This window comes from Canis lupus, chromosome 27, assembly GCF_048164855.1.
Source record: "Canis lupus baileyi chromosome 27, mCanLup2.hap1, whole genome shotgun sequence".
Classification (NCBI taxonomy): Eukaryota; Metazoa; Chordata; class Mammalia; order Carnivora; family Canidae; genus Canis; species Canis lupus.
Window position 1 is genome coordinate 26,685,598 of NC_132864.1, and position 15,936 is coordinate 26,701,533.

Genomic DNA, 15,936 nt, shown 5'->3' on the forward strand with positions numbered 1-15,936 from the left:
GCCTGGGGACCGAGCCTCAGTCTCGCCGTCTGTAAAGTGGGCATAACGGCAAGCCCTTAGGGTTGTCGCTCGGGTTTAACGGGAGTATGGAGCTCCTTTCAGGCCGGATCATAGTAAAGGTGGTCAGTCCTCTTCTTGCGCAGCCAGCGGCGTGACCCCGGGCACGGTCGGGAATCCCCGTGCCTCGGGTTTCTCATCCGAGATCCGCAAATAGCCCCTATAGAGGCCTGTTTTACGGATTCAGTGCAATAGTAGATGTAGCCCACCTCCGAGAGTGCATGTGAACCACGGTGCCTGGCGCGGCGTAAGCGCAGGACCGGCGCTTGGTATTGATCCTGTCGCAGTATTGGTTATCGGTAATGCTGGCGCCAGGGCAGCCACACCAACGTGATCGCCAGCGCCGCGATCATCACCGCCAGTCACTTGAGGAGCTCCTGTGTGCCCGCCACGTGCCTTCAGTTTGAGTGTCCCAGACAGCTAGGAACCTGATAGGGCTCAGGCTTGGGGCCAGATTTCCAGGCCTTGTCCTCGGGGCTTCAAAGCTCTCCGTTGTTGGGGCTTACCCCAGACCCTCACACCTCCATGCTTTGCTCTGCACCCTAGGGCTTAGAGCACTGCCTAGCACAGAGAAATAAATGTCACCTGTTTTTGTTACTACTGTTGTCTTGATTCACTTGCAGTTAACAGCTTTTTCTTTTAAAGATTTTATTTATTCATTAATGAGAGACACAGGCAGAGGGAGAAGCAGGCTCCCTGGGAGCCGACGTGGGACTCGATCCGGGGTCCCCAGGATCAGACCCTGGGCGGAAGGCGGGTGATTAACCGCTGAGCCACCCGGGCTGCCCAACATTAACAGTTTTTGTTAGTGATTCTGATCAACAGCTGAAGGACCATCCCACCTGAGAGAAATCAGGCCAATTTTGTGTGCTCCTCTCCCCTAGACTTAGGGTCAAGAGACATAGATGACTAGGAGGTTACCACCGAATAAAAGAAGTTGGCTGCCTAGCTGACTGGGAGCCTGAGTAACCAGCAGCAGCAACTTTTTGGAGGATCTCAGAAGACACTTAAGAGATGAGATGGAGCAGGCCCAGGGATTTGGAAACCTCATCAGGCACTTTCCATACACCCTGCACTGTTATTCCCCCTCAACTTCCTCAGGATCTGCTGGACCTCCCTGCTTCTTCCTGCACCACTGTGATCCAGTGTCTGCTGTTCTGTGCAGGCACTCACCAGTTTTCTTTTTTTAAGATTTTTTTATTTATTTGTTCATGAGACAGAGAGAGAGAGTCAGAGACACAGAGGGAGAAGCAGGCTCCCTGCAGGGAGCCGGACGTGGGACTGGATCCCGGGTCCCCAGGATCAGGCCATGGGCCGAAGGCGGCGCTAAACCGCTGAGCCACCCGGGCTGCCCCACTCACCAGTTTTCAAAGCACTCCTAGTACATCAGAGCGCTCCTGTGTCCTCTGTGAAGCACGTGAGGGCCACTTCCTGTGCAGATTTTTGAAGTTCTGTGTACTTTCTGAGTACCCTGAACAATAGTGTGTTGCTTCTCTATTTAAATCCCGTTTTCTTTTGTTTTCCAAAAAAAAACTTTTTGTTATGGTGGGAACTTTTGAGATGGGAAGTCTCTTAGCAACTTTTAAGTTTGCAGTAGTGTTACTAACTGTAGTCACCGTGCTATAAGTTACATCCCCATGACTTACATTTGTAAGTTGGTAGCCTTTGACTCTTGTCACCCATTTCACACTCCTCCCCCCACGCTCATCAGCTACCAATCTGTTCGCTGTATCTTTGAGCTCAGTTTTTCTGGTGTTTTAGACACACCTTTAAGCATCTGCCTTCAGCTCAAGTCATGGTCTCAGAATCCTGGGATTGAGCCCCGTGTGGAGCTCCCTGATCTGCAGGGATACTGTTTCTCTTTCTTCCTCTGTCCCTCCCCACTGCTCTTTCTCTCTCTCTCTTTTTTTAAAAGATTTTGTTTATTTATTCATGAAAGACAGAGAGAGAGAGGCAAAGACACAGGCAGAGGGAGACGCAGGCTCCATGCAGGGAGCCCGACGCGGGACTCAATCCCGGGACTCCAGGATCATGCCCTGGGCAGAAGGCAGACATTCAACTGCTGAGCCACCCAGGGATCCCCCCTCTCTCTCTTTGAAATAATCTTTAACATTTTTTTCAAGTGATATCATGCCATATTTGTCTTTGACTTATTTCATTTAGCCTCATGCCCTCAGAATCCATCCACATTTTTGCAAATGAAAAGATTTCATTCTTTATTAGGGCTGAATAGTATTTCATTTTATATAGATACACCACATCTTCTGATTCATCCCTCCATGGACACCTAGGTTGTCTTCATATTTTAGCTATTGTAAATAATGCTGCAGTGGACATGAGGGTTCATATATCTTTTCAAATAGGTGCCTTTGTTTTCTTTGGATGAATAGCCAGAAGAGAAATTGCTGGATTGTATGATAGTTCTATTAACTTTTTGAGGAACCCACAGTATTGCACCTACTTACATTCTCACCAACAGTGCACCAGGGTTCCCTTGTTTCCACATCCTTGCAAATGTTTATTATTTCTCATCTTCTTCATACTAGCCCTTCTAACAAGTGTGAAGTGATATCTCGTTGTTTTGATTGGCATTTCCCTGATGATTAATGATTTTAAGCATCTTTTAATGTTCCTATTGGCTCTCTGTATGTCTTCTCTGGATAAATGCCATTTGGTTAATCTTTTCACTTTCTAATCACATTGTTTGGGTTTTGTTTTGTTTTTTTTTTTAATTGAGTTGTATGAGTTCTTTATATATATTGGATATTGACCTTTTATCATAGGATTTTTAAATCTTATCTCCCAGGCAGTAGGTTGCCTATTTATTTTCTTGGTGATTTTCTTTGCTGGATAGAAGCTTTTTAGTTTGATGTAGTTTCACTTATTTTTTTTAATATTTTATTTATTTATTCATGATAGAGAGAGAGAGAGAGAGAGAGGCAGAGACACAGGCGGAGGGAGAAGCAGGCTCCATACAGGGAGCCCGATGTGGGACTCGATCCCGGGTCTCCAGGATCATGCCCTGGGCCAAAGGCAGGTGCTAAACCGCTGAGCCACCCAGGGATCCCCTAGTTTCACTTATTTATTTTTGCTTTTGTTGCCTTTGCTTTTGGAGTCTGATCCAAAAAAATCACTGGCAGGATCTATGTCAAGCAGCTTTTCCCCTATGTCTTCTGTGAAGAGTTTTATGGTTTCAAGTCTTACATTCAAGTCTTTAATCCATTTTCAGTTAATTTTTGTGTAAGGTATAAGATAGTGGTGCAGTTTCATTCTTTGCATATAACTGTCTGGTTTTCCCAACACCATTTATTAAGGAGACTGTTCCTTCCCCCTTGTATATTCTTGGCTCCTTTGCCATAAGGTACTGGACTGTATATGTGTGGGTTTACTTCTGGGCTGTCTCTTCTGCTATGTTGATCTGTGTGTCTTTTTTTTTTTTTTTTTAAGATTTTATTTATTCATGAGAGACAGAGAGAGAGAGGCACACAGGCAGAGGGAGAAGCAGGTTCCATGCAGGGAGCCCAATGTGGGACTCGATCCTGGGTCTCCAGGGTCATGCCCTGGGCTGAAGGCAGCGCTAAACCGCTGAGCCACCCAGGCTGCCCTCCATCAGGATTTTCTTAGTATTTTTGTTTATGAATACAGTATGTAGTATATAACATACAAAATATGTGTTGATCAATTATTTATGTTATTGATAGGACTTCCAGTCAACTAAGCTATTAATAGTTAAGTTTTGGGGGAGTCAGAAGTTATACTCAGATTTTCAACTGCACAGAGATTTGGCACTACCTCTCCCTGTGCCATTCAAGGGCCAACTGTATGTTGCAGAAAATGACAAGAGTGGGCATCCTTGCCTTGTTCCTCATCTTAGAGGAAAAACTCAACTTTCATCATTGAATATGACATGGCTTGTTATATATGGCTTTTATTATCTGGAGTTACATTCTGTGTATACCTGCTTTGTTGTGAGCTATTATCAAAATGGGTGTGTTTTTTTTTTTTTAAGATTTTGTTTATTAGAGAAAGAGAACATGAATGTATGAGCACAAGCAGGGGAAGCAGCAGAAAGAGAGAGAGAAGCAGGCTCCCTGCTCAGCAGAGCTCGATCCCAGGATCCTGGGATCATGACCTTAGCTGAAGGCAGATGCTTAACTGACAGCCACCCAGGCGCCCTGCAAAATGGGTACTGAATTTTGTCAAATGCTTTTTTGCATCTGTTGAGATGATCATGCTATTTTTATCCTTCATTTGCTAAGGTGGTATATTACTTTGGTTGATTTTTGAATGTTGAACCACCCTTGTATCCTTGAAATAAACCTTACTTGATCATAGCGTATGATTCTCTTACTGTATTGTTGAATTTGGTTTGCTGACATTTTGTTGAGGATTTTTGTATATGTGTTCATCACAGATATTGGTCTGTAATTTTCTTTTCTTATGGATCTTGGCTGGCTTTGATAAGGGCAGTGCTGTCCCCATAAAATGAGTTGGGAAGCATTCCTTCCTCCAGTTAGTTAGTTAGTTAGTTAGTTATGGGAAATTTTGAGAAGAATTGGTATTCATTATTCTTTGAATATTTGGTAGAATTCACCAGTGAAGCCATCTGGTCCTGGATTCTGCTGGTTGAGAGGTTTTTGATTATTCATTTAATGTCCTTACTGGTAATTAAGAAGAAGAATTGTTCAGAATTGGTTTCTTCATGATTCAGTCTTGGAGGGTTGCATGTTTCTGAGAATTTATCCTTCTAGATTGTCCAACTTGTTGGGGTGTTGTTCATAGTAGTCTCTTACGATCCTTTGTATGTCTATAATATCAGTGGGAACATCTCTTTCATTTCTGAGTCCTCGTTCTTTTTTTTTAACCTTGAGTCTAGCTGAGCATTTGTCAGCTTTGTTCTTTTCAAAGACCCAGTTATCCCTTTTGTTGATCCTTCTATTGACATTTTAGTCTGTATTTCCTTTATTTCTATTCTGATCTGTTACTTACTTCTTCCTACTAACTTCGGGCTTCATTTGTTCTTTTTCTCTTTCCTTGAGGTGTAAAGTTGGCTTTCTTATTTGAGACTTTTCTTGTTTCTTGAGGTCGGCCTGCGTCACAATAAACTTCCCTCTTAGAACGACTTTTTTTTCTTTTTTTCTTTTTTAAAAGTAAACCCTCTGCCCAGCATGGGGCTCCAGCTCAAAACTATGAGATCAACAAGAGTTGCATGCCCCACCAACTGAGGCAGCCAGGTGCCCCAATTTTAGAACTACTTTTGCTGCATTCCATAAATTTTGCTATTACATTTTCATTTGTCTCAAAGTATTTTTTTGGTTTCTCGTTTCACTGGTTGTTCAGTAGCATGTTGTTTAATCTCTATGTGTGTGAATTTCCCATATTCTTCTAGTAATTGATTTCTAGTTCCATACCACTGTGGTCAGAAAAGCTGCTTGATAGGATTTCAGTCATCACTTTAGAAAATTCTAGTCTTCTTAAATTTATTTACTTGTCTTGTAGCCTAACATCTGATATCTCCTGGAGAATGTTCCATGTGCACTTGAGAGGAATGTGTTCCGTGTCTCCTTTTGGGTGGAGGATTCTTTATATATCTGTTAAGTCCATGTGGTCTAACTTGTTTCCTGAAGCTGATGTTTTCTTACTGATCGTCTGTATGGATGGTCTATCCGTTGATGTAAGTAAGGTATTAAAATCCCTTACTATTATTGTGTTGCTGCCGATTTTTCCTTTTAGGTATATTCCTATTTACTGGGCATATTTAGTTGCTCCTATATTGGGTGGGTAAATATTTACAAATATTGTATCCTCTTATTGCATTGATTCCTTTATCATTCTGTGATGTCCTCTTTTTGCTTTTGTTAATAGTGTTTGGATTTTTTTTTTCTCCTCCATTGGGCTGAGAATCAGAAGATTGTTTGTTAGCTGTGCAACCTTGAACAAAGCACACCCTTTCTCTAAGTTTGTTTTTTTCTCTATAAAATAGAAACAATAAATTATTCTCCCAGGACCATATTATGTCTCAAATAAGAGAGTGTATATAAAAGTGCTTTGTAAACTATGGAATACTGCCCAAATATGAAAAGTTATAATGCTCATGATTATGCAGCAGCCAAATGTTCAGAATTAGATTTTTTAATTTATTTATTTTTATTTTATTTATTTTATTTTATTTTATTTTTTAGGATAAGATTTTTTTAAAGACATAATTATTTATTTTAGAGAGAGCGTGCTCACACACTTGCTAGAGAGGAGAGAGGCAGAGGCAGAGAGAAAGTCCTCAAGCAGGGATCCCTGGGTGGCGCAGCGGTTTGGCGCCTGCCTTTGGCCCAGGGCGCGATCCTAGAGACCTGGGATCGAATCCCACGTCGGGCTCCCGGTGCATGGAGCCTGCTTCTCCCTCTGCCTATGTCTCTGCCTCTCTCTCTCTCTGTGTGACTATCATAAATAAATAAAATTTAAAAAAAAAAAAAAGAAAGTCCTCAAGCAGACTCCCCACTAAGTGTGGAGCTGGACTCTGGGCTCTATTCCAGGATCTTAAGATCATGACCTGAGCTGAAATCAAGAGTCTGCTGCTTAACTGACTGAGCCAACTAGGCACCCCCAAAATAAGATTTTTTTAAATAGTATTTATTGAGGGCTTACTGTTACAGATACTATTTTAAGTAACCTCCATCTCATTTAATTCTAAAAACTATTTTAAAAAATTTAAAAAGCTATTCTGAGAGTAAATATTCATATTATCCTCAGAGTTGGGGAAGCACAGGCACAAAAGAGGTTAAGTAACTTGTTCAATGTCATAGTAAATGTCAGAACTAGATACAGACTTGAGTGTATGACTCTGAAGTCTGTGTTCTTTCTTTTTTTAAAGCTTACCAAATATATACATAGCTCTTAAAATATCATAGATTAAATTACTTTAGCCTTTCGTGAAACACTGAGCATCAGAAGATGCTTTAATTTGGGGCACCCAGCTGGCTTAGTCACTGGACCATGAGACTCTTGATCTTAGGATTGTGAGTTCGAGCCACACTGGGGAGTACAGTTTACTTAATTTTTTTTTAAAAAGATGCTATAATTGGACTTGTTTTCTTTTTCCTTTTGACCCCTTCATCCATTTCTCCCACCTCCAACTCCCTACCTCTGGCAACCACCCATCTGTTCTCTGTATCTATGAGCTCAGTGTTTTGTTTTAAGATTCCATATATAAGTGATTTATAATATTTGTCTTTCTGTTTCTGGCCTACTTAGCATAATGCCTTCAAGGTCCATCGATGTTGCAAATGGAAAGATTTCATTCTTTATTGTGGCTGAGTAGTATTCCATTGTGCGTATATACCACAATTTCTGTATCCATTTATCCACTGATGGGCACTTAGGTTGTTTCTGTATTTTCATTATTGTAAATAATCCTGCAGTGAACATATGCATGCATATACTTTTTTGAGTTAGTGTTTTCATTTTCTTCAGATAAATACTCAGAAGGGGAATTGCTAAATCGTATGGTAGTTCTATTTTTATTTTATTTTTTTGAGGAACTTCCATAATTTTTTCCATAGTGTCTCTACCAGTTTACATTCCCACTAACTACACAAGGATTTTCCTTTTCTCTACATCTTCACCAACACTTGTTATTTCTTGTCTTTTTGATAATGGCCATTCTAACTGTGAGGTGATGTCTCATTGCGGTTTTTGTTTTTAAATATTTTTTTATTACTTAATTATTTATGAGAGACACACAGAGAGAGGCAGAGACAGAGGCAGAGACAGAAGCAGGCTCCCCACAGGGAGCCCAATGCGGGACTTGATCCCCAGATGCAGGATGACACCCTGAGTCAAAGGCAGACGCCCAACTGCGGAGCCACCCAGGCGTCCCTTACATTGTGGTTTTGAATTGTATTTCCCTGATGATTAATGATGTTGAGCACTTTTTTCTGTACCTGTTGACCATCTATATGTCTTCTTTAGAAAAATATCTACTCAGAGCTGCCCATTTTTTAATTAGATTGCTCGTGGGGTTATTTTGTTTTGTTTTGTTTTTGCTATTGCTTTTCATGAGTGCTTTATATTTTAGATATTAACCCCTTATCAGATACATAATCTACAAATTTTTCCCCTACAGTAGGTTGCCTTTGTATTTTGTTGATAGTTTCCTTTGCTAGGCAGAAGCTTTTTAGTTTGATGCAGTCCCACACATTTTGCTTTGGTTTTTTTCTTTACTTTTGGTATCAGGTTAAAGAAAAAAATCATTACCATGACCTGTATCAAGTAGCTTTCCCCTATGTTTTCTATTTATGAGAGACACAGAGAGAGGCGGAGACATAGGCAGAGGGAGAAACAGGCTCCCTTCAGGGAGCCCGGTGCAGGACTCAATCCCAGGACCCAAGGATCACAACCTGAGCCGAAGACAGATGCTCAACCACTGAGCCACCCAGGCGTCTCACCCTATGTTTTCTGTTAAGAGTTTTATAGTTTCCGGTCTTACATTCAAGTCTTTAATCCATTTTGAGTTAATTTTTGTGTACAGTGTAAGATAGTGGTGCACTTTCATTCTTTTGCATGTGACTGTCTGGTTTTCCCAATGCTATTTATTAAAGAGACTGTTCTTCCCACCTTTATTTTTTTTAAGATTTTATTTATTTATTCACGAGAGACCAGGGGCGGGGTGGGGAGGCAGAGGACTAAGCAGGCTCCATGCAGGGAGCCCTATGTGGGACTCAATCCCGAGTCCCTAGAATCACGCCTTGGGCTGAAGGTGGCGCTAAACTGCTGAGCCACCGGGCTGCCCTCTTTCCATCTTTATATTCTTGGCTCCTTTGCCATAAGGTATTGGACCATATATGTGTGGATTTATTTCTGGGCTGTCTCTTCTGCTCTATTGATCTGTGTGTCTGTTTTAATGCCACTATTATATTGTTTTGATTACTATATATAGCTTTGTAATAGATTCTGAAATCAGGCAGTGTGTTGCCTTTAGCTTTGTTCTTCTTTCTCAAGATTGCTCTGACTATTCAGTCTTTTGTGGCTGCAGACAAATTTTTGGATTCTTCGTTCTATTTCTGTGAAAAATGCAATTAGAATTTTGATAGGAATTGGATTTAATCTGTAGGTGGTTTAGGAAAGTATAGACATTTTAACACTTTTAATTCTTCTAATCCATGAATATGGAATGTCTTTCCATTTACTTGTGTTGTCTTCAATTTCTTTCCTTAATGTCTTGTAGTTTTCAGTATATAGGCTTTTACCTCCTTGGTGAAGTTTATTCCTAGGTATTTTATTCTTTTTGATGCAATTTCAAATGGGATCATCTTCCTAACTTTTTTTCCCTGATAGTTCATTATTAGTGTATAGAAACACAAAAAAATTTTGTGTATTGGTGTTGTATCCCTCACCTTTACTGAATTCATTTATTAGTTTGAACAGTTTTTCAGTGGAGTCTTTAAGGTTTTCCTGATGTACTATGTCACCTGCAAATAATGACAGTTTTACTTCTTTTTTTCTAATTCAGATGCTTTTTATTTATTTTTCTTTCATAATTGCTCTGGCTAGGATTTCCAATAGTATGTTGAATAAAAGTGCCAAGGCAAGATCAGGCAAGTTCCTGGTCTTAGAAGATCTTAAAGGAGATAATAATAGTTGAAACTCTTCACCATTGGATGTGATGTTATCTGTGGGCTTGTCATATGTGGTCTTTATTTTTAATATGTTGAGGGGTGTTCCTGCTATACCCACTTTGTTGAGAATTTTTATCATAAATGGATATTAAGTTTTGTCAGATGCTTTCTGCATCTTTTGAGATGATCACTTTAAAAAAAAAGATTTTATTTATTTACTCGTGAAAGAGAGAGAGAGAGAGAGGCAGAGACACAAGCAGAGGGAGAAGCAATCTCCATGCAGGGAGCCGGACGCTGGACTCGATCCCGGGTCTCCAGGATCAGGCCCTGGGCTGAAGGCGGTGCTAAACCGCTGGGCCACCTGGGCTGCCCTGATCACATTTTTATTCTTCATTTTGTTAATATGTATCACTTTGATTGATGTGCACATGTGAACTATCCTTACATCCCTGAAATAAATCCCACTTGATCATAGGGTATGATCCTTTCAGCATATCGGTGAATTTGGTTTGCTAGTATTTTGTTGAGCATTTTTGCATCTCTGTTCATTAGGGATATTGGCCTATAATTTTCTTTTCTCGGGGTGTCCTTGTTTGGTTTTGGCATCAGGGTAATGCTAGTGTCAGCAAATGAGTTTGGAAGCTTTCTCTTCTGTTTTTGGAAAGATGGTATGAATTCTTCCCTGAATGGTAGAATTCACCATTAAAGCTGTCTGGTCCTGGAACTTGTCTTTTTGGGGGGTTTTAAATTGCTGATATGATGAGCACTGGGTTCTTTGTTAAGTATTGAACCACTAATTTCCACTCCTGAGGCTAATATTAACACTGTGTGTGTGTGTGTGTGTGTGTGTGTGTGTGTGTTTTAAGATTTTATTTATTTGAGAGAGAGAGATGGTGACAGCAGGCGCAGGAGCAGAGGGAGAAGAGTACTCTCCGCTGAGCAGGGAGCCCGATGCGGGGCTCCATCCCAGGACCCTGGGATCATGACCTGAGCCAAAGGCAGACGCTCAACCGCTAAACCACCCAGGTGCCCCTTAATTGTGTACGTTAACTGACTAGAATTTAAATAAAAACTTGAAACAAAAATAAATAAATTGCTGATTCTTTGAGGCTGTCCAAATTGTTGCTGTGTACTGTTCACAGTAGTCCCTTTGAGCCTTTGTTTTTTTTGTGGTGTCGTTGTAATATCCTCTGTTATTTCTGATTTAAGTCCCCTCTTTTTTTTTCTTGGTGTGTGTAGTTAGAGGTTTGTCAATTTTGTTATTCTTTTATTTTAGATTTATTTATTTATTTGAGAGAGAGTACACACACAGGCGGAGGGGCAGAGGGAGAGAGAATCTCCAGCAGACTCCCTGCTGAGCGCAGAGCCCGACGATGCACAGCTCGATCTCCAGACCCTGAGATCATGCCCCAAGCCAAAATCAAGAGTAGGATGCTTAACGAACTGCGCTACCCAGGCCACCCTGATCTTTTCTCTTTTTTTTAGTCCCTCTTTCATTTATTTCTGTTCTGATCTTTGATATTTCCCTCCTACTACTGACTTTGGGTTTTGTTTGTTCTTTTTCCTAGGTCATAGGTGTAACGTTAGGGTGTGTGTTTGGGATTTCTCTTGCTTCTTGAGGCAGGCCTGCGTTGCTGTAAACTTCCCTCTTAGAACCACTTTTGCTGTGTCCCATAAATGTTGGTATGTGTTCCCATTAAATTCTGTTTTGTCTAAGCATAGCTCTCGCAGCTCTCTTTGGCTTCCATTTGTGCAGAACACAAATCCCATCTTTTCTATCCCTCACTTTGGTCTATGCTGTCCTTACTTCAGAAGTGAGACTTTTGTGGGTGGCACATGGATGGGTATGTATTTTCACCTATTGTATGTCTTTTGATTGGACAATTCACTGAGTTTGTGGTTTTTAGTTTGTTTTTTTTGTTGTTGTTTTCTGGGAGTTTGTTTTATTTATTTTTTAATAGTTTTAAAGTTCGACCTTTCTTTTTTTTTTTTTAAAGACTTTTATTTATGCATGAGAGACATAGAGAGAGAGAAAGAGAAAGGCAGAGACACAGGCAGAGAGAGAAGCAGGCTCCATGCAGGGAGTCCGATGTGGGACTCGATCCTGGGTCTCCAGGATCAGGCCCTGGGCTGAAGGCGGCGCTAAATCGCTGAGCCACCAGGGCTGCCCTGGGAGTTTGTTTTAAACCACTGTTGACTGTGTTCTGCTCTGGGTTTGCATAAGCCAGTTGACTTGAATTAGGAAAGCCCAGACACTGGTGTCCCTATCTCCTTTTACTTGCACCTTGGAATTATTTGTAATAACAAAGACTGCTTATTGAGTACCCACTCTGTGTGAAGCCCAGTGCTGCGTGTTGACCCATTTGATCCCTTCTGTAACCCTGCATGATAACTATGATTCTTTCCCCATTCTGGAGGTGAGGAAACTAAAGCTCAGAGAGGCTAAATCTGTGCATCTAGGAACTATTTATGGAGCTCGGCCTCTGTGCCAGGTCATGGTGTGGACCAGGATACAGAACAGACCCAGAGGTCCCTGGGAATCAGGATGTCCTCCAGCAACCCTCCTCCCCTCCTCCTGCACTCCAGGGTGGGTGCTGTGTGTGAGGGTGCTCTGTCCCCCTCCTTGCATCCAGCTCATGGTCAGGAGGAAGGTCACTGGGCAGGAGGGCAACCCAGAAAAGTTTGGGAAATGACCATGCCTTTTTCTCTTAACAGGGAGGACCTGCTTCTGTCTGATTTCTGGAGTCTGGCACTAGGTGGGTACCAGATGGCCAAGACTGAGGGTGGAGAGTGTGGGAGGAGGGCCTGAATGTGGGCAAAGAAAGGAGTCCAGTCCATATTTGGTGATTCTTTTCTTCACAGAACTGGGTTCTAATTCTGACTTCCTGGGTTGACTCAGCAGTTGAGTGCCTGCCTTTGGCTCAGGACGTGATCCTGGGGTCCCGGGATCGAGTCCCACTTTGGGCTCCCCACAAGGAGCCTGCTTCTCCCTCTGCCTGTTGTCTCTGCTTCTCTCTCTGTGTGTGTCTCTCATGAATAAATAAATAAAATCTTAAAAAAATGATAATTCTGACTTCCTTCTCACAACCATGTCTTGCATTTAACTAGCCCTGACCTTTAGTTTCTGTGTCTGTGAAAGAATGGTGACAATGTGCATATTGTGGTATAGTTTTGAAGATTAAATGAGGCTGTTTGGTTAAGTGCTTAGGACAGTGCTTGCCTGGGCACAGGAGGCAGTCGATGTCCATCGCCACCATAGCTGTTGAAATTTATTCTTCATACATTTTTTTCCCTCAATATTACCACATAGGCTTGTTTCTCCTCATGCGCTTGTAACCTCTTCCTAAACAGAGTCTATGGCAACAGAAATGTTAATACGGGTAGTGGATGTACAGCAGTTAAAATTTTTATTGAGGGACATTTAGTTTGTTTACTTTGGTTTTTTAGTTCTTACACTTAACTGTTCAATGAGCACCTGTATCTGTAAAGCTTTTACCAAATTTAGGATGATCCTCTCAGGACATATTCCCAGAAATGGAATTATTTAGTGACAGGCAGTGACCAACTTGATATCTGCTGTCAAGTTTTTTCCAAAAAGCTTTCAAGCCAATACTTTCACCAGCAAGGACTGAAAGAGCCAGTTCTTCATCCAGCCTTTCCGAGCTGGGGTCTTATTTAAACATCTTTGCTAGTAAGTTGAAAATCAGCATCTTACTATGGGACCATGGCCTTTTGTTTTTTGTACTGTATACAGATCTGTTCAAATAAATTCAGTGCCAGTGTAAGAAAAGGAGAGACAAGAGAACTCACTACCGTGTGAAAAGATTTAAACAGTATTTTTCATTAGACTCCAAAAGCTGCAGCCTACCTTTGTTTTTCTTTGAACTTGTAACAGTAAATATTCCTATTCCCAGTCTTTTATAGTGTGATTTTGAGAACTTCTGTTCTTCCATTCTTTGTTATAATCAAAAAAGTAGGTACTTCAGAGCATAGCCCACGTTTACCAGGTACCTCCTACTAAATTAGAGTTTCAGTTGGAAACTGTACACATAAATAAAGCCAATTTTTTTTGCTGGAACAATCTCTGAGGTTGCAGGCCAGGGTGCGTGGAAGGGACCCGACAGCCAGTGGTGCTCGTCGTGGCCGCATGTCCCAGGCATGTTTGGGACTGAGGCCTGCAGCCTTCTTCCGGAAGAGCTGAGTTTTCCTGACTTACTCCTTTTCTCCCTGGGTCTGTGGACATCTGTGGGGGATTTGGTTCATGGGGTCAAGCACAGCCTCTGATTGTGTTTGGGGGCCTGCTCTTTCAGAAACCATCGACAGCTGTCTTACAAAACATCTGGAACAACTGAAAGCCCCTGATGGGACTCTTTTGGAAGCCCTTGGAAACCTGCATCTTAACTCCTCTCCAGATGAGTCAGCTGTGACCCCTGGTGCCATCCCAGGAGAGACCCTGGTCCCAGGAACCTGCCGTTGGAAGTGTGTATGTTATGGCATTGGGAACTTTGCCACCTGTGTCATAGCTAGATACCAGCTAACATTTTTGCTCCTCTTCCTGGAAAAGTGCCGGGTAAATTTTCGGATTCTTTTCAGTCACTCCCTCCCTTGGTCTTGCACACGGTATGCACGAGATCTTTGGGTTGATAGAACTCATTCTTCCCTTCTGCAGATTCCCAGAAGGCACTGCTGGGTGTACGATCCTCTGTTCAGCCAACTAGAAATTGGGGTTCTGAATAGCCTTGGTTTGACAGTTCTCAGTGAGAATGAGGTGAGTGGCTCAGAGAAGGGGAACATGGGGGCAGTGACACTGCTGACCCAGTGGGACCCCAGGCTGTGCCCCATGGATGCACTTACTCTGCAGTCGCTGTCGCTCCCTCCCACTACTCACTTGCCTTCCCGGAGCCTGTCATATGGGACCCCTCAGTGATACACATCCTCTCCTACATTGTGCCCATCACAAAAAAAGTAAATGGCACAAATGGCATGGACTGAAACCTGTTATATTTGCAAAATCCTAGTGAGAATTCCATGTCCAGGAGCCTCTGGTAATTTCCTAAGTTGCTACTTATGTGGGTGTTAATAAATAAAGGAGTACACAGTCTCGGTGCCTCAAATGAGGGCTTTCTGGTTGGGATTTACCCTGTCCTAGGGGAAGTCCTAGAAGGGACACAACATCTCTCTTTGTGGTGTAGCCCAATCACACCCATAGCCTCTGGCAGTGAGCCATGGGTAGATCCTCTACCCAGAGGTACCATTAGTGAGACCTGGAGGAGGGACATCATCTCACAAGCAGGGTCTGAAGCCAGTGTAGGCACACACCTCAGCAAGCAGCTTTGCATTGCTTGAGGGATTACAGAATAATCACTTGATCCCTCTGTCCAAAACTACCATCTCATTGCTTATTATGAAACCCTGGGGCGCCTGGGTGGCTCAGTCAGTTAAGCATCTGCCTTCAGTTCAGGTCATGATCCCAGGATTCTGGGATGGAGCCCCCATGTCAGGCTCCCTGCTCAGCAGGGAGGCTACTTCCTCCTCTCCCTCTACCTGCTGCTCCCCCCACGTATGTGCTCACTCTTTCTGTCAAATAAATAAATAAAATCTTAAAAAAAAAAAAAAAAAAAGACTGAAAATCAGGCCCTGCTGAGAGAAGAGAATCCTTCAGTGTTGCCGGGGCCCTGAAGCCCTGCCACTGCGTTCTCATCATTTTTTCCTGAGTGCCTATTCTGTGCTCGCAGGGACTTTGGGAGAGGCCAAGATAGATGCAGTCCCTGTCTCCAGGGAGCCCATGGTCCCTTCAAGGCGTATGGCCTGTAAACAAGCCAGTGGTGAGAAGAGCAGAAGGGGAAAGCACCCCATGCCATTTGAGGGGCTGGAGGAAGGTTTCCTGGGTCAGTGCTGGGATTGCAGGTACCCCCAGGAGTTGGCTGGATGGACCCAGGTGGGGTTGCAGGCAAGCCTGTGCAGAGTGGCCGTGGGGGAGCCACTGTCTGTCTGTGATGGACAGAAGGGAGGAGGGTGTGGAGCGGAGAGGCCCAGGGAAGGCAGGACTAGGCAGCCAAGGGAGGGCCTGCTTCCCTGCGACAGGTCTGGCTGTGGAGCCATGGCCCTGGGGAGGGCGAGCACTTGTGTCCCCCGGAAGACATTTGGTCTGGCAGGCATCTGCAGAAGGGGACACAGGAGGCCTAGAGGCTTGCCAGGCACAGTTCACAAGGGCAGTAATCATTGCCACCCATCCTGCCCTTGCTGTCACGGACCCAAGAAGCCACTC

The 15,936-nt window shown here is 42.8% G+C and overlaps 1 protein-coding gene across 4 annotated transcripts in view; it reads left to right on the forward strand.

The window, feature by feature from the left end:
• The window catches only part of SRRD (SRR1 domain containing), a 31,861-nt gene that overhangs the window by 216 nt on the left and 15,709 nt on the right, over positions 1-15,936 (forward strand). For all 4 annotated transcript variants that reach the window (XR_012019406.1, XR_012019407.1, XM_072803047.1 and 1 more), the window contains exons 2-4: positions 12,384-12,424; positions 13,979-14,238; positions 14,338-14,436. Coding sequence is in view for 2 of the 4 variants with exons in the window: in XM_072803047.1 (XP_072659148.1) it covers positions 12,384-12,424; positions 13,979-14,238; positions 14,338-14,436 (400 nt within the window). In the remaining 2 variants the exon portion in view is untranslated. The remainder of the gene's footprint in view (positions 1-12,383; positions 12,425-13,978; positions 14,239-14,337; positions 14,437-15,936) is intronic.